The 17,843-nt window shown below is 34.1% G+C and overlaps 4 protein-coding genes, 2 long non-coding RNA genes and 1 pseudogene across 7 annotated transcripts; 2 read left to right on the top strand and 5 right to left on the bottom strand.

Moving 5' to 3' along the window:
* Positions 1 to 395: 395 nt before the first annotated feature.
* LOC147950275 (uncharacterized) lies at positions 396 to 833 on the bottom strand. Its single transcript, XR_015563694.1, has 2 exons — positions 764 to 833; positions 396 to 656 (listed from the first exon to the last, which is right to left on the bottom strand). It is a non-coding gene; the product is annotated as an uncharacterized LOC147950275 (long non-coding RNA).
* A 1,305-nt stretch (positions 834 to 2,138) lies between these two features.
* LOC104710362 (uncharacterized) lies at positions 2,139 to 6,920 on the top strand (annotated as a pseudogene).
* A 730-nt stretch (positions 6,921 to 7,650) lies between these two features.
* On the bottom strand, positions 7,651 to 8,591 carry LOC147950274 (uncharacterized). The gene is made up of 4 exons (XR_015563693.1): positions 8,301 to 8,591; positions 8,029 to 8,078; positions 7,856 to 7,941; positions 7,651 to 7,778 (listed from the first exon to the last, which is right to left on the bottom strand). It is a non-coding gene; the product is annotated as an uncharacterized LOC147950274 (long non-coding RNA).
* A 2,253-nt stretch (positions 8,592 to 10,844) lies between these two features.
* Positions 10,845 to 11,649, bottom strand: LOC104700483 (gibberellin-regulated protein 11-like). Its single transcript, XM_010416011.2, has 3 exons — positions 11,495 to 11,649; positions 11,373 to 11,400; positions 10,845 to 11,244 (listed from the first exon to the last, which is right to left on the bottom strand). Exons 1-3 carry the CDS (start codon positions 11,570 to 11,572, stop codon positions 11,063 to 11,065), a joined length of 288 nt encoding a protein of 95 aa, XP_010414313.1. The 5' UTR covers positions 11,573 to 11,649; the 3' UTR covers positions 10,845 to 11,062.
* A 680-nt stretch (positions 11,650 to 12,329) lies between these two features.
* LOC104700462 (elongator complex protein 5) lies at positions 12,330 to 14,408 on the bottom strand. Its single transcript, XM_087461311.1, has 9 exons — positions 14,150 to 14,408; positions 13,959 to 14,051; positions 13,724 to 13,872; positions 13,586 to 13,632; positions 13,432 to 13,501; positions 13,117 to 13,343; positions 12,943 to 13,038; positions 12,759 to 12,834; positions 12,330 to 12,666 (listed from the first exon to the last, which is right to left on the bottom strand). The coding sequence occupies exons 1-9, from the start codon at positions 14,314 to 14,316 to the stop codon at positions 12,467 to 12,469; spliced, it is 1,125 nt and encodes a 374-aa protein (XP_087317437.1). The 5' UTR covers positions 14,317 to 14,408; the 3' UTR covers positions 12,330 to 12,466.
* Positions 14,409 to 14,530: 122 nt separating this feature from the next.
* LOC109126027 (large ribosomal subunit protein uL6m) lies at positions 14,531 to 15,657 on the top strand. Of its 2 annotated transcripts, none has more exons than XM_087461337.1 (2): positions 14,531 to 14,665; positions 15,167 to 15,657. In XM_087461337.1, exon 2 carries the CDS (start codon positions 15,177 to 15,179, stop codon positions 15,483 to 15,485), a length of 309 nt encoding a protein of 102 aa, XP_087317463.1. In that variant the 5' UTR covers positions 14,531 to 14,665; positions 15,167 to 15,176; the 3' UTR covers positions 15,486 to 15,657. The 2 variants fall into 2 exon arrangements, with proteins under 2 accessions (XP_087317463.1, XP_019084616.1); XM_019229071.2 differs by having other exon boundaries at positions 14,558 to 14,665; positions 15,163 to 15,657.
* LOC104700452 (ADP-ribosylation factor-like protein 2) lies at positions 15,626 to 17,063 on the bottom strand. The gene is made up of 5 exons (XM_019229070.2): positions 16,816 to 17,063; positions 16,611 to 16,721; positions 16,335 to 16,497; positions 16,140 to 16,220; positions 15,626 to 15,941 (listed from the first exon to the last, which is right to left on the bottom strand). The coding sequence occupies exons 1-5, from the start codon at positions 16,878 to 16,880 to the stop codon at positions 15,804 to 15,806; spliced, it is 558 nt and encodes a 185-aa protein (XP_019084615.2). The 5' UTR covers positions 16,881 to 17,063; the 3' UTR covers positions 15,626 to 15,803.
* Between the last annotated feature and the right edge of the window lie 780 nt (positions 17,064 to 17,843).

The raw sequence follows: 17,843 nt of genomic DNA, 5'->3' as shown, positions 1-17,843 counted from the left end.
ATCCTCAATTACATAAACTTATTCCTTCATTTACGTTCAAAATGCATATAGGATTTGTTAGTTATTCCTTCAACTATTTTTAATGAGATAAATAGCAAGAAAAAAAGAAAGTGACGGATGAGGAACAAGAGAGATTTGTCAGGAAATGGATTTGAATGTGGAAATCGACAGAGTAAGAGGAAGTGTCCTACTGAGCCTACTACCAGTGATAACGTGTTCGTGAATGAGAATTCTCATGCTACTCAAGAAAAAGTTGATAGTGTCAATGTGAAAGGGATTTTTGGAAGGCTTTTTACAGATTGAACTAATTTATCTCATGTTCCTCTAGAAGAATCAATCTATCCAACAGGAAACAGGGGTACTCCAAAAAATATAGGTACACATGAGAATTGGTGTTTACCTCAAATCTTTTATTTTGTATGAGAATTGTGTATCATAAAAGGTTGTCACTCTTCCGGCAATGCAATTCTGTCTTGTAGGAAAAGAGAATCTTGAAAATCAAAACAACAATTTCTCACCAATAACAATCCGACAAAGTTTTGGTTCAGTCAATAACAACAGAGAAAAGTTATCAACCTGTTCCTATTTGGATGGATCCTATTTGCAAAACAGCAGTAGTGTTACCCCATCTTCAATGTGTATGTTTCCTACTGTATCTGATACAAAACATGTTATTGTCTTTGAATCTTATTTTAGCAATATAATAAGCATTTACAATCAATAGGTGAAGGAGTGACAATAAACTGTGTTGAGAACTACACACCTGTCAAGATAAACCAATCATATGCAGATCCTGGTGATGTAGATTTCTTATCCTCCATTCGTAACAGTTCTAAGAAAGGTAAAAGTCAGTCATTATTGGATTAAATTTCCAACGTATATGCTCATTACACTAACCTCATTTCTAATAATAATATTGTTTGATTCACCAAACAGTAACCAGTTCCGTAGCAGAAGCATCTAATCTCTCTCTGGTGAATATACGACAATCCTACTGTCCACTAGGAACAACCGATCTTATTGAAGATATAAGAAATGAAGCTATCAAGTGTAAGTAAATAATATCATGTTTATTAGGATTACCATGTTCCCAAACTTAGCTGCCTAAACTTTTTCCTCATCACCAGCAACTTTTGAAGAGGAAACACACACACGACCCCTGTTACATTGACCAGAGAAAAGTCATCATTAATTACGAATTTATTTGAGACTTCAGAAAGTACTATTGTTGACGGTAATCTTTTTGGGACTTCAGAAAGTACTATTGTTGATGGTATGTTTAATAACATTCTTTACTCAAATTTCTATAATTTTAGTAAATGGGAAACTGATTATAATATTTTTCACCAGATGTTATATCAACAACTAAAGCCAGAAGATCAAGTTGTCAAAGCCAAAACAAACGTACTTCAAAACAGGTTTTAGAAGACATTACAAACCAACCTGATAGAATTAGAAGACATAAGCCAAGCTAGCCAACACCAAGTAAGAGTACAAAACCTGGAAAATATTTAAACAGTTAAGAGTTAGTATTATTAATTATTATTCAAACATCTACATACTAATGATGCAAAACTTTGAAACACTCAGATGTACCAGTAGGAAATGTAGTTAAACAACCACTCAAAAAACAAAAAAAAATTATTCCACATTTGGAGGAGTATATGGAAAACACCAATTATGCGTCTTCAACCAAAGGTAAGCTGTCTGAAATTGTTTAATAATTAATTATGCGACCTCATCTATTTCACTACTAACTAAATTACGATAATAGGTGAGGATCATTCAGATTATGAACAGGAATTCAATGTTAGTAGTCAAGAAGACACTGTTTCAGAAACTTCACTGTCCAGCAGTGAGATCACAATAGAAACAGATGTTGCATTTACGGTAAAAAGGAAACAACGTAAAGGTTTCAGTGTAAAATCATTGTCTTCTGGTGGCACGTTAACATCTAATTCAAAGGGTAAATCTTTGGCTCGAAAAAGACAAAAAGTATTATTCGTAAAAGTACAAATCTGAATTTATTTAACTTAGTGGTTTATATTATATTATATTTCAATTTGACTTTTGTAGGGCATGAAAGTGAATATTTAGATCATGGTGATCCAACATACAAGTGTTGTTACTGTGAAGCTATGATGTGGTATGATGAGCGACTAAACAAACGAAGAAGAACAAAAAAACCAAAATTCTCCCTCTGTTGTTTACAAGGAACTGTAAAAATACCCTTTCTAAAAAAAGCACCATAGCTAATTAGGGAATTGCTTAGTAAGGATGATGCACTAAGTAGGCATTTTAGAGAGAATATCCGAGCATACAATATGCTTTTTGCATTTACTTCTCTTGGTGGTCAAGTCGATCGATCCATTGAGAAGGGAAAAGTCCTAAGCAATTCCAGCTACATGGCCATAATTTTCACAAAATTGGAAGTATGAAGCCAGAAGATGGAGATTACGCCAATTTTTCACAGCTATATATAGTAGATACTGAGAATGAGATTGAAAACAGATCAACTATAATGAGGTATGAAACGATCAACATTCAACTTTTATTTTTTTTGTACAATCGTATCCTTCACAATAGGTACTACTGTGTTTTAACAGCTTTCTACTGATAAACGGTTTTATTTAATGAAATTTGTGGACAGCAAGGGTAAAAAATCCGTGAGTGTCAAAGAGAGGAATAGTATAAGAAAGGAGTTCATCGCTAAACTTATTAAGATGCTGGATGAAGTAAATCCTTATGTTGATGCATTTAGACAAGCGAAAGATAAGTTTGCTGCTAATGAAGAAGATAAATTTCATATGCGCATCATTAGTGATCGTGTAGGTAAGGATGGGAGAACATATTCTATGCCAACAACAGCAGAAGTTGCTGCATTGATTCCTGGTGATTTTCGCCCTGAGATGCCTGGACGTGATATAGTTGTACAAGAAAAGAATTCTGGAAAGCTACAAAGAATAAGTGAAGTGCATGTTTCTTACTTGGCACTATAATACCCTCTTATTTTTCCCTATGGTGAAGATGGTTTCAGAATTGGAATAGAGAAAGGGTTTAGAGGTGACAACCTAGATACAGAAAATAAGTTTATTAGTATGAGACAGTGGTTTGCTTTCAGAATCCAGGAAAGAGAGAATGAAGCTCAAACTCTCCTAAGGTCTAAGCGTCTATTCCAACAGTTCTTAGTAGATGCATACACGAGTCTGGAATTAAACAGGTTGAAGTATATAAAATTTAACCAGTCTAATCTAAGATGTGATAACTATGCATCTTTGGAAGCTGCGGCCGAAAGTGGAAACTGTAACATGGAGGAGCAAGGGAAGCAAGTTCGAATACCAGCTTCTTTCACCAATGGACCTCGCTATATGTTGCAGGGTTATTATGATGCCATGACTACATGTAAACAGTATGGTTTCCCCGACTTATTCATTACATTTACATGTAATCCCAAGTGGCCAGAAATTAAAAGGTACTTGAAGAAGAGGAAACTGGGTTCAGATGATAGACCAGACATTATGTGCGGGATATTCAAGATAAAACTTGATTCTCTTATCAAAGACTTAACAGAAAAAAACATCTTTTAGGGAAGACTACAGCTGGTGAGTTTTTTTTTATGCTTTATTTTGATATTATCTGTATTTAATTTACTAACATAATGTTTTAAATTAATGCAGCAATGTACACTGTTGAATTCCAGAAAAGAGGACTTCCTCATGCGCATATCCTTCTATTCATGGATCAACGTTGTAAATTGCCAACAAGCGATGACATTAACAAGATAATCTCTGCTGAGATTCCAGATAAAGATGAAGATCCAGAACTATATGAAGTTATAAAGGATTGCATGATCCACGGACCATGTGGTGCGGCGAATCCAAACTCACCATGTATGGTTGATGGAAAATGCTCAAAGTTTTTTCCTAAGGAGTATGTTGAAGATACTACTGTTGGCAAAGATGGATATCCAGTATATAGAAGGAGAGCATCTACGGTTTTTGTAGAGAAAAATGGAATAAAGTGTGATAACAAATATGTTGTTCCTTACAATTGTATCCTATCATTGCGCTATCGGGCTCACATCAATGTTGAGTGGTGCAACCAATCAGGTTCTATCAAATACTTATTAAGTATATTAACAAGGGACAAGATCGTGTAGCTTTTGTGATAGAACCTACAAAGAAAACTACTTTAGACGATAATGGTGTCACCAATATTAGTAACAACTCAACGGACGCAGGATGTGGTGATGCTTCTTCCTCTATAAATCCCGAAGAGAAGAAAAAATATGAAGTAAAAAATTGGTTTGATTGCAGGTATTTTTAAAATCCTTCACTACTCAATTCGAAGAATATACACTATTTAGATATTGTGTTGTAAAAAACTGAAAGTTGATTTCATTTTTTGTAGATATGTTTCAGCTTCTGAAGCAGCTTGGAGGCTTTTTAAATTTCCAATACAGTATAGAAGTATACCAGTAATGAAACTTCCATTCCATCAACCAGGAAAGCAACCAGTTTTTTACAAAGGCAAAGATAATCTTGAAGATGTTTTGGAAAGAAGAACTAATGTAGATTCTATGTTCATGGCCTACCTCAAATTGAATAAGGTTTGTGAATTTGCTAGGCAGTTCACTTATGCTGAATTCCTAAATATTTCACTTGGGATGGAAAAAAAAACTATGGAAGCTTAGGGAGAGAGGTTTTTCTATAGGAAGGATTAATTATGTTCCACATAAGATGGAAGCAGAATATTACATGAGAATCCTTCTTGGTATAGTCACTGGTCCTAAAAGTGATGAAGATATTAGAACTTATAGAGGTGTTGTGTATGACACATACAAAAAAGCATGTTGGGCGCGTGGTATTTTGGAAGATGATCATGCCTATATAGATAGTATTATTGAAGCAAGTCAGTGGTTTTTTGGACCTCAACTGCGCAATTTATTCACTATGATGTTGTTAGATGGTTGTTTATCAAGACCATAACATGTGTGGGATAAAACTTGGGAAGTATTATCAGAAGACATTGAGTACAAGAAAAGAGAACAATACAATAATCCAGGTTTGGTATCATTTAAACATCTTACAGTTTTTAATTTCAAAAAAAGACAGTTAAGCAAGTTTTATTTTTGTAAAATAGTTAAGTGACTGATATCTAATTATTATGTGCAGAATTGAATTTAACGGATGATGAGAAGAAAAATTATACTCTCCACGAGATTGAAGAACTAATGTTAAGCAATGGTGGAACTCTAAAAGCATTTGACGAGATGCCTAAGCCACCTGACATAGATGTTGATCATTCCAACCGTCTCATTACAGAAAAGAAGAACTACGATCGTGATTATTTGAAATCAAAACATGATGAGTGGGTAAATAAGATGACATCAGAACAAAGAGCAATATATGATAAGATCATGGGGGCTATTCTGAAAGACAATGGAGGAGTGTTTTCTGTATATGGCTTTGGAGGAACAGGGAAAACTATTTTGTGGAAAACTCTGTCTGCTGCTGTTAGATATAGGGGATTGATAGCAATTAATGTTGCATCAAGCGGTATTGCGTCTTTGTTGTTGGAGGGTGGGAGGACTGCACATTCAAGGTTCTGTATCCCTATTAACCCTGATGATTTTACAATGTGTAATATCAATCCTAATTCAGATCTTGCTAACATGTTGAAAGAAACTTCTCTTATCATATGGGATGAAGCACCAATGATGAGCAGATATTGTTTTGAGAAATTGGATAGGAGTTTGTCAGATATTATGAGAAACAATGATAATAAGCCGTTTGGTGGAAAGGTTGTTGTCTTTGGAGGTGATTTCAGACAAGTTCTCCCAGTTATCAACGGTGCTGGTAGGGCTCAGATTGTTCTAGCGTCTTTAAATTCATCATATCTCTGGGAGCATTGTAAGGTTCTAACTTTGACAAAGAACATGCGTCTTATGTCAAATGGAGTGTCGGAGAACGAAGCAGAAAATATCAAGGAGTTTTCTGATTGGATATTAGTTGTTGGTGATGGGAAAATTGCTGAGCCTAATGATGGGGAAGCTCTAATTGATATTCCAGATGAATTTCTAATCAAAAATGTTGATGATCCTATAGATGCTATAAGCAGAGCCGTGTATGGAAATTTGGAAATATTGCAGGAGGAAAAAAATCCCAAATTTTTTCAAAGCAGAGCTATCTTATGTCCAACAAATAGCGATGTTCACACTATAAATGAAAGATTGCTTGAAAAGCTCGAAGGTTAGTATATACTAAACACTTCCTTATTTTACTTTGTTTGACATCTTTTACATATTGATTATATATATATATATATATATATATATATATACAGGAGAAGAAATGGTCTACTTAAGTGATGATAGTATTGACCCTCAGGATATCGAATCTTTAAACAACCCAGTCTTCAGTTCTGATTTTTTGAATAGTATCAGACTATCTGGATTGCCAAACCATAGGCTACGGCTCAAGATAGGTGCTCATGTTATGTTATTGAGGAATATTGATCCTAAAGGTGGTTTATGCAATGGTACTAGATTGCAGATTACTCAGATGGGGAACAATGTTCTGGAAGCTTGCGTTATTACAGGGGATAGAGTTGGAGACAAAGTTTTGATACCAAAAGTCATGATAAAACCATCAGACACTAAATTGCCTTTCAGGATGAGGAGAAGGCAATTTCCATTGGTTGTGGCTTTTGCAATGACTATAAACAAGAGTCAAGGACAATCACTAGAAGAAGTTAGATTGTTTCTTCCTCGACTAGTGTTCTCTCATGGACAGCTATACGTAGCGTTGTCAAGGGTTACATCTAAGAAAGGTTTAAGAGTTCTTATAGTGGATAAAGAAGGGGAGCCCAAAACGCAAACAATGAATATTGTCTTCAAAGAAATATTTCAGAATCTTTGAAAATAATGATGGATGGTGAGTTCTCAATATTTTTAAAAGCAATATATCTATATTTATATCTATATATTATTCGGAAATATCTCTATATAATCTCTGTATGTTATGTAAAATTCTTTTTAGGTTTTTGAAGGGACCAACAAGTGGAAAAGATTTTAGGAGTTACCATATCGTGCTCTACCGACTCATACAAGGAACCATGTTTGGCTACAGGTTTATGAAACTGCTTAAAAACGTTTCCAGTTTTTTATTATTTCTGTTGGATTTACATTCTGGAATCAAATCTTATCATAATAAAGTTTTTCATAGTTTTATTCATGTTAAATAAATTCATGTATATAATAATGCAGTAGTTAGTGTTCTAGAAAACTAACCTTTCAAAACTAAGGTCGAAACGAATTTTGTCAATCATGATGAATTTTCCTAGAATTTGGCTCAGCAATATTATGTGATGTCAAACAGGTCACCTACAAAGAATATAGCAGGTAGTTAGTATTTCAGTAGACAAAATCAATTACATGGGGGGGGGGGGGGGGGAGAAATTAGCAATATTTTTCGAATACAGAGAGAAACCTATTAATAATAAATTAGCAATATTGATAAGAAATTAGCAATATTCTTAGAAATTATGAATCTATAAACAATTCAGTAAGATCAACGATCATCAAATTAACCAGGAAACTATAAAAAAAAACACAGAGATAAATCGATGAATACAGAGAGAGACCTCTGCAAGACATGGCTCCCGATTCATCGATCTCAGGTACAAACGCATCCAAAGGCAAGATGTTAACAGCGTGATGAAAGTCTCAAAGGCTGAAGTTTCCAGTAGGTGTATAGGCAAATTTCACCTGCTAGAGCCTTTAAAAAATATGTGAAAAGCCACACACAACCACTAAAGCAGAAGGAAACAAACGATCAATGACGGAGAATATAACCTGATCGTTTCCAGAAATTCGATCTTTCAGGATATAACATAAACCGATCTGATTGTAATTTTTATCTGTAACAATCGATGATTCCCCTGAATTAGAAAGACAACAAAAAGTTAGTAACACCACAGATTACTTATTTGAATCTTGAAGTGCTAATTACATAATGAAAGCTATACCCGTGATATGATTGGTATATACTACGAGTATTGGGCAGATGTTGTCTCCGCTACATGAAAAAATCAACACAATTTCAGATTGACTAAGGCTCTTAGATTGGTCGTAAACGATATAAACGATTTTCTGTATTATACATCCTACTATTAATCGGGATTAAACAAAATCTATAACATCATCAAAGTAAAAAATCCAGAGGATTAGATCTTCACAGCCAAAGATAGTAGAAATCATATAAGTACAAATGATATATAAAGATTTAGAAGCATCTTACCCAGATGATCAATTGCTTGAAGGAGTCAACTAATTTAAAGAAAAAATCATACTTCACTTGATTAATTGCTGATAGATAGCCGATTAAAACAAAATGGAAAAGCACCACTTTTTTACAACAATCGTTATCTGACCCTTGAATAGCTCTCCAAAAAAACAGATTTATGGAAAGATTAAAAGGATACAAATTGAAATAGAGAACTAATTTTCTGGAATCAACATGAAAAGCTTGACGAAGTTGATTGATCGGAGATGTTCAGCTTTAAGAAAAAAAAAAGAAAAAAAAAAGGAAAGTGTTGTTTCCTATCTAGATTCCAGACAAAAATTGTCAGTTTACATTTGGTAAAAAAAGAAAACAAAAACCAGGCCCTACAAATTCTTCATATAAACAGGTCTAATCTGGCCCAATATGAAATGGAATTTAAACGTAACCCAATAGATATACATGTTAATAATTTCTCATAAACGTCAATATATGATCACTATTATTTCGAAATCAAGATATCAATAGCAATTACATGTTTTTAAAAGTATAGAGATGATTAGTTAATAAAATTATAACAAAATTAAATTTAATAAAATAAAATTATAATTTAAAATTGTGTTGACTACAATAATGTGTTATATAATTTAAACATATCACTTACAAATACGAATAATATATATTTATATCTAAAACACTATACACTTTAAATTAGTCTACTGAAAAATATACTATTAGGCCATTTTACATCTTTAGTAAAACTAAATATTTTTAAAAATGTTGGAACTTACTTTAGTATATATAAATCTATCAATTTGACTTAATTAGTTTTCAAAATTTTAAAAATAATAATAAATCGTCTTGCGGTGTACTGCGGATTCAATCCTAGTACATAGTATTGTCCCAAACTAATCTCTGAAATGCCTTAACGTGACACACTGACCATCATAGTGGGATTTTTAGGATTAGTGGAGATGGATTTTGATTTTGACGGTAACTTGCTTTTATATCCAATTTGATTTTTGAATGTATCACATTACAATGCTAGGTGACTGTTGAAGATATTGATGTTTCTTGCTGGAGAAGGAGGACATATCATGAATCATGATAGATGAATGATAAATGCGGTGAATTTGTTTATTTAACTTTCTCGAAATCTTATACATACTTTTTTACTTCTGTAACACATTCAACTCGTAAATATTAAATGTGACTTTCATATACTATCTTTTTAACTTTTTGTTCTTGATAACGTGACATATATTGAACAATGATCACGTATCAAATGCTAAGTCAACTCATAAAAATGATCCACCGTTTACAGTAAACTGCTACAAGCGGTACACCACAATCCATTTGTTCACTCTAAAATTCCATTGTTTTACCATTCAAATCCAGTGCCTAACTTGCCACCTTTCGGAGTCAAAGAAAAAAATTTCTCTTCAATCTTTCTCTAAATGCAAGTTCAACAGATATTGTGAATCCCATTAGAGTTGCTTAACTAAAACAATAACTTTTAAAACCTAAATTGTTTAATCCTTGCTTCGGAACTCCTGAAATAAAAAGATATGAAGAAATTATTCATATTTTGGCTTTCCCCTCGGATTTTTAAATTGTAAAATTAGGGACAAAATGGATTCTTATACCAACAAGTAACTCAATAGAGTATCGTACAATTAATATATGGACAATTCTTGGGTTCATCCTTTCTTATTCACCCCCTTTTAGTTAAGGAAGCAAATGATTGATTAAGAAACAAATTATGTATATCAATTAGTTTTAAAATTATTAATTCTAAACATTATATTATAGTTTTAAATTATAATATCTAAACCTAAATCATTCTTTTTATAAACCCAAATTAAAATATAATTTTTTTTTAATTGTAAAATCTAAACCCTACCCAGTATTTTATAAACCCAAACCGACATATAATTTTGCTTAATTTTAAAATCTAAACCCTAACCACTCTTTTGTAAACCCAAACCGACATATAATTTCATTTTATTGTATAATCTAAACTCTAACCACTCTTTTGTTAACCGAAACCGACATATAATTTCATTTAATTGTAAAATCTAAACCATAAACGCTAAACACTCTTTTGTAAACCCAAACCGACATATAATTTTGTTTAATTGTAAAAACTAAACTCTAACCACATTTTTGTAAACCCAAACCGACATATGATTTAGTTTAATGGTAAAATCTAAAATTATTTTATAAACTTAAACCAACATATTTTCCTTAATAAAAATCTACAGAATTGGTTTCCTTTCTTGTTTTGTCTTTTTATTTTAATTTTGATTTATTTTATAAATATGATATGACACGACAGTTTGTTGTATTTTGATTGGTTAATTAAGAAGGAGTGAATAAGAATGATTCACCCTAAAATTTTTCTTGGGTTCACCCTAGGATTTTTCGTAGGGTGAACCCAAGAATTTTTCTTAATATATATATAGCACTTACATGCGGTCGATCCAAACTATGTACAATTCAATTTGGATACATATAGAATTTGAAACTTTGTTTCTAGGGAGATATATAACACGGAAATCATACTTCGAACTGAATCTGGTGCATGCTATAGGATATTTCAGATAGGAATCTCAAAGAGTGCTCATAACAAATAAGATATATTTTCTCTTTTTTGTTCAAAAAAAAAAAAAAACAAAAAATCTCTTTTTTTTTTTCATAATGTATTAATTCAATATAAAATAATAACAATTATTCAAAAAAAGTAGTATTACGGAAATCGAATTAAAAAACGACTGATTTTAAGGACACTTTCGGCGACCACCATGGGTGGTGAGGCTACCATAGCACTTGCACTTGTCGTAGTTTCCGTATGTGCCCGGTGGCACGCAGTTGCACCTGGCACAACAAGTCCCGCACGCTCGGTGACAAAGTTTCTGCCTACTCGAGAGCCTGCACCGTTCCTGGCATCTGCTCTTGCAATCTACAAAATGCACCCAATTTCCAACAAAAAAAAAATAGTCAATACAAGTATATATATATATATATGTGATTTTTTCTGTATATATAATTTCAAGGTGAACATATGATAAAGGATATCATTGTACTTACCGATTTTAGCGGCGTTGTTATTCGACGTCTGCATGAATATTATGAAAATATTGTTAGAACGTTACACAAAAAGTAGCGAAAATATAATCAAACAAGAAATATATTTGGCTGTTACATCATACCACCATATCGCCATGAACTAAGTCGAGGACAAGAAGAGATATGAGAAGAGAAGCAAGCACGACTTTGAATATATCCATAAATCTTAACGAGAGAAACTAATGTTTTTTTTCTTTTTCTTTTTCTTGTTGCTGCTGTGAATAAAAGAGAACTATAGGAGACCTCTATTTATAAGCTTGGTCTATACTCTATAGGCTTCTATTTTACATTGGTCAGTGATATAAGACATAAAAAGAATAAGCACAATTCAAAGAACTTTGGTCAACTTGATTTTTATCAAAGTTTGTGTATTGGTCAACACATTAGATGTATGTAATCAATATTCTTTATCACTTTGTGAAATCAAGACATTGAAGAGGGTTACATTCATTCCCTAAATTACATAATAGTATGACTTTACAAGATCAGTTAACAAATAATTTTTCAATATGCTTTCTTATGTTGTTCAATTCAGATGTATCTAGATTTGTTTCAGTTTTTAATTTGATCTTTTAAACAAATTTGATATTAGTTGATATCTTTATTAAAAAGGAAGAAAAGAATAGTTTTCTCTTTGTCTTTCTTTCGTAGTTACCCATGAAACCTTTAACACAAGATGTAGCTCTATCCGGAACTAAAATTTAACAACCATTTTAACATTAGCGACAATATATTCATCTCAAACAATTCATAAATTCTAAATTCTAGGTTTAACCATCAATTTGTTTATCTAATTTAGTAAAATCAACATAACAAAGGTAGGGGGAAAAAATAACAATGAGGATACTATTTTGTTCAAAACATAAGGATGAGTGATGATCAATATGCAGCAACAAACACAACAAATAACTCAAGAAGAATAGAAGATGAGATCTGTTATTGTAAACAATTGTAACTGTAATACACATACCCAACAAACCTTCTAGTTTTAGTGTACAAAATCTAACAACTAAGATCGTAACACTAACCAAAACCAAAAGTGTAATTCAAGAACTTCAAATATCCAAATCATCATCAGGGTCCTCATCAGAATCAGGATGCTCATCGTCTGAATCTCTGAAATATATAATCTCCCCACCCTTAGCCGATGAAACCACATCCGTCTGCAAGACCATTGAAGACAATGGTGTTGTCTCAATCTTGCCATCCACAAGAGATCTCCGACCATCATAGATATCTGTCGATATTCCATTATCTGAAGAACAGAACCGTATCAAATAATGTTTTATCCATGACAACAGACATTAATGAGCTTAAATTCTCTGGCTTTACTCTATGTACACTCACCTTGGTGCTCAAAAGGAAGCACAACTTTTTCTTTCTCCAGTCGCTCTTTCTCAGAAATCTGTAGATTGAATTGAACCTGAACCAAAAGAAACAATAATATGAGGCATACAACTTAAAAACAAGAAGGTAAAAAAGCAGAACAATCGAAGTAAAAATGTAAAAAAGCAGAACCATCGAAACTTGCCTTAGGCAAAAGGCTTTTAGTGGTTGCGATAACAGTATCCGCGGATGAAATGGGTGAAAAGTTTATTCCCGATTGATCAACATGATATTCTTCAGACTGTAGGTAAAAGAGTTACAAGTGTGTTGACTAGATGAAACTCATAGGATACAGAGAAAAGAGTAAGAGAGAACTCACCATGACTCTGACACGTCCCTTTCTAAGCTTAAACCGAACATGGAACCGACCTTTACCGAAATCCTGATGAACCAAAAACAGGTTTTCTAAAGCATTCCTTTGTCCATCTTCAGATGGACACAAAGGTTCTAAGTTGGCTTTCATTGTGGATACACATTCAAGCGCATTTGTGACCTTCTCTTGGTGAAGATCAGTGTTTACTGACCAAAAGACACTGGAAATTTGCACTGCACAGAAAAATTCAACCTTTGCTATCAAACCTAACAAAGAATAAAACTAATAAACTAGGTGTTCAGGTTTCATGTAGCAAAGTACCGTGGCTTCGAAGATCTGTTAAAAGACCAGAAACTAATGGCATAGAAGAACGTCTTAGCAACTCATTCACCTAATTCAAAAAGTTAAGATAAGAAAATCACTTCTCTTTCCGATAATCAATGCCTAAAAAACTCAAAAGCAAAAGTTTGCTTACGGAATCTATAGCAACACAGAAACGTGTCTTCCCATCTCCAACCAACTCTGCAGCAAAGTAATCACTTTTTAATCTCACATAAGCCTTTAGATAAAAAAATCCAAACTGAAAAAAAGATGCAATGTAGTAAAAGGCTACCTCTTCCCGCTTCAATGATTGAAGTTAAAAGCCTTTTCAAGTCACTCACACACTTGTGTAACTTAATCAAACTTGAACCTTCAGTAACACCAGTTGAAGACTGATCAATCCAGCCTAGTGGATCAGTGTAACAATCCAAAACATGAATCCTTCAAATCAAAAACCAATTGGTATTAAATACAAAGAAGAAGAGCACTCTCGATACTACTACACAAGTTAGAAAACCTAAAATCACCATTTAGAAGATGAAGTGACAACGATTCCTTTTTGCTTCAACAATTGCAAATAGAACGAAGGGCTCCGTGAGAATGTGATCAACACGAGACCTCTGAATCGCAAAGTGGGGAAGGAAAAAAACGAGGACTTTAGCAGTAATGAAGCAAATTTGAGATCAAATAATAGTAGAATTAGGGTTTGGGAGTGTACTGCGACTTGGATTTTCCAGCCAAGATTGATGAAGATAGATTTGTGAGAAGATAGCCTGAGACATCGAGTCCGAAAGGGGAAGCTACGGTTTCTTCAATGGTGAGAGATGGTGCTAGCTCGCCTTCTTCTCCACCGTCTCTTAGCTTTCTGAAAATCGATTCCGCCATTGTTGAGAGATTCTCCTAAAGCTCTCTCTCTCTCCGGTGAGAACAAAAAAAAAAAAAAGCTTTCCAACTTCAAAAGAGCGGCGAGGAAACAAACATCGGAAAAGTTCAAGGTTTATTGGGCTTTGTGATATAGCCCAATGGGCTTTATTCAAAGAAACACTTGCGGGGGAGAAAACATCGTGTCGTTTTTTTAATACAGGTAAAAACGTCAACCATTTTTAAAGAAACGAAATTAAAGTAAAGGAGAAGGTTTTATAGACCGGTATTGAGGAGTGATCTGGATCCGCCGGCGAAGGAAAGCACCATCGGCACACTTGTCCCATTTCTTTTCGCCGGAAATAAGAAAAAGGTACCCATTCTGCTTTTGTATGAATCTCACAATCTTCTTCTTCTTCTTCTTCTTCTTCTTCTTCTCCTTTTCCGATTAATTTCTTAGAAATGGAATAGAGCTTCGTCGTCGTGTTTATTTCTCATTTCTGGTGTTTTTCTTACTCTATAACTCACTGTGTTTATGTAAATGGAGTTAATTTTGAGTTTCTATGTTCGTTTATTTGTATTTTAGTGTTATCGTAATATTGCACGGAAGCTGTTCGACGTATTTCCTGTTTAGCTCATCGTTTGTTTCCGTCTCTGATATGGTTTGCAATGAAACCATTGTTGGGCTATTTCAGTTTTTTTCATACTATTCCGTGTGATGATTTGAGTGGTAGAGAGACGAAATTTGCTGCCTTGATGTGTGTGTGTGTGTGTATGAGATCATTTAACTAAGCAGCACACTTTTGTATTCTGAAATGTTTGGTTTTTAAATTGATGATTCTGACAAGTTAAGAAATTTTCTTATTTGAGGCAGGAAGGGGAAAATGGAAGCCAAGTTTTTTCGGTTCTTGAAGATAGTTGGAGTTGGATACAAAGCCAGAGCAGAGGAAGCAGGACGTTTCTTATACCTCAAATTGGGTTACAGTCACGAAGTCGAGCTTGCGGTTCCTCCCGCGGTTCGGGTCTTCTGTTTTAAGAACAATGTGGTTTGCTGCACCGGAATCGACAAGCAAAGAGTGCATCAGTTTGCTGCAACAGTAAGGAGTTGCAAACCTCCTGAACCTTATAAGGGCAAAGGGATAATGTACATTGACGAAGTCGTCAAGAAGAAGCAAGGAAAGAAGTCGAAATGATCTCTCTCTCTCTCTCTCTCTCTCTCCTTTGCAGAGACAACCTTCATCTTTTTGTGGTAGATTATGTGGTTGGATTTGCTTATCAATAAGTTTTATTTGGATGTATGAAACATCATTTTGTGTTGTTTAGTCTATTTCAATTAAACAAAATGAGAAGAGTTTGTCTTCGACACTTTTAGATTGTATGTTTGTTGAATCATTGTTACAATAGGACTGAAAGAAAGCTTACATGCCAAAATGAAATAACTTGAACAGCATACAACAAATGGTCTAGTAGAGCATGCCATTGTGCAATGCACTAGTTGAAGAACAAAGAGATTAGTCAAGCATGTAAATCCTGGAGGCAATGTCTTGAACCAACCAATCGAAACCCTCCAACAAACCTTCACCCGTGTATGCGCTGCAACCCACGATTTTCCAGTGCCGGCTTTTATCCATGGACTCCAAGTTTAGCACCTTCACAAGCAAGAAGATGGAACTTAACCCATTAATCTTCACTAAACTTGATAAAGAACTCCTTAACCCATTAATCTTCACTAAACTTGATAAAGAACTCCTTTCTAGACAGAGAGACCAAACGATTTAACCATATAAACCCGACTTCCAAAACTTGTTTCTATATATATGGTCACAAAAGTTTCAAAAAAACCTTACTTTGCCAATTTCATCAGGAGTAAGTGCACCTTGAATATCCTGCTTATTTGCTAGTATCAGCAAAGATGACCCAGCTAGCCTCTGCCATCAAAACCAACATTCAAAATATTGATCACCATCTTCTTCATCATAAACAGCACCAAAAGCTTCAACCTACAAAGCTTTTTGATTGAGACTAGTTATGAATATACATACCTCTTCCTTCAAGAGATTGTCAAGTTCCATCTTACAATCATCTAACCTCCTACGATCAGAACTATCAACCACCCAAACCAACCCATCAGTCTGCTCAAAGTAGTTCCTCCAATACGATCTTATAGTCTTTTGCCCACCAACATCCCATATATTAAGCGTATACCTACACAACCATCATTCACAAAATATTAAACATTTGCCTGTAAACTGTTCGATCATATTCCTCAACCAATAACACGAAACTACAAGAGCAGAGAGAAGTAGAGCTTTACTTACTTTTGGTAAACAATGGTTTTGATGTTGAATCCAAGAGTTGGACTAATCACACTTGTGTCTTCTCCGTTTATTTTCAGTACAATCGTCGTCTTCCCAGAGTTATCAAGTCCACTACCCAAAAAAAATCCCAAAATCAGAACAACATCATATAAACGTATGATTAGATTCGGAGAAGGTGTAACGAGTTTTGGTACATGAGACATACACCATAAGAATACGCATCTCCTTCTCTTTCTTCTTGATCTTCCTGATTATGCTTAACAGTCCCATTTCTTTCACAAGACTTGAAATTATCAATACGAGATCAGTGGTTTTTCTACTCAGTATCTTACTTCGGAGACGTTTTTACCGATTACGCGGTGGCTTTCGTCACCGACGACGACGGAGATGGCTGCTCTTTAAGGATGCGATTTCCAACGGAGAAGACAATCGACGATGCTGATGTGCCAAACATAACGGGCTTTTAATAACGAAATAACTAAGCCCAACATAACGGGCTTTTAATAACGAAATTGGGCTTTTAATTGTTAATGTTAACTTCTTAACCTTTGTCGTTGTTCGCCCCAAATAAGAACCTGATGCCACGAAATTTGACTGAAACATCATACCACTAGAAGAAATATATGCAAATTGGAGATTCTTAAGTAACAAGAATTTTAAAACCTATATTTGATTGATCCGTGTAATGTTATTATATAACAGGATCTTGACTCTTGAGACAAAACATTGGAAGAACTAAACTGAAATTGTATTAAGTAATGTTTCCTTATATTATAAGGAATAAGACCTGAGACGTCGTTACATCAGTACTGAAAACAGGAACTAAAACAAACTTGGGTCTTAACGAAACAAAGAAAAGAAAAACAGAGTCTACAAAATTAAAACCACTGAACCAGTAATTCTGATTAGCTAATTTCAACAAGTTATGGAAAAGTATCCTTCAAGTTTGATCTTACTTAATATCTAAATACCAAGTTTTGGTAATTGGAAACATGGTAGAAGAAGAGCTGGAGAGACGGTTACGTCAGCGAGCTCTGTCCGCCTAGAATCCAGAAACATGAGATCATTAAAAAAGGTTGGGAGGCATCTAATAGATATAAGCCTTGATCGTATGCTTATCACATCACTGTTTATGTCTTACTCATTCCCCCCTTGAGTGGTGATGTTTCGGATCCTTGTCAGAGCTATTCATTACAATCTTGTTTTCTACAAAAAAGTAAAGTATAAAAATAA

The sequence above is a fragment of the Camelina sativa genome, chromosome 1 (genome assembly GCF_030686135.1).
Source record: "Camelina sativa cultivar CO46 ecotype springtype chromosome 1, ASM3068613v1".
Classification (NCBI taxonomy): Eukaryota; Viridiplantae; Streptophyta; class Magnoliopsida; order Brassicales; family Brassicaceae; genus Camelina; species Camelina sativa.
Note: the sequence above shows the minus strand (reverse complement) of the source record. Positions and strands in the feature narration are given on the sequence as shown.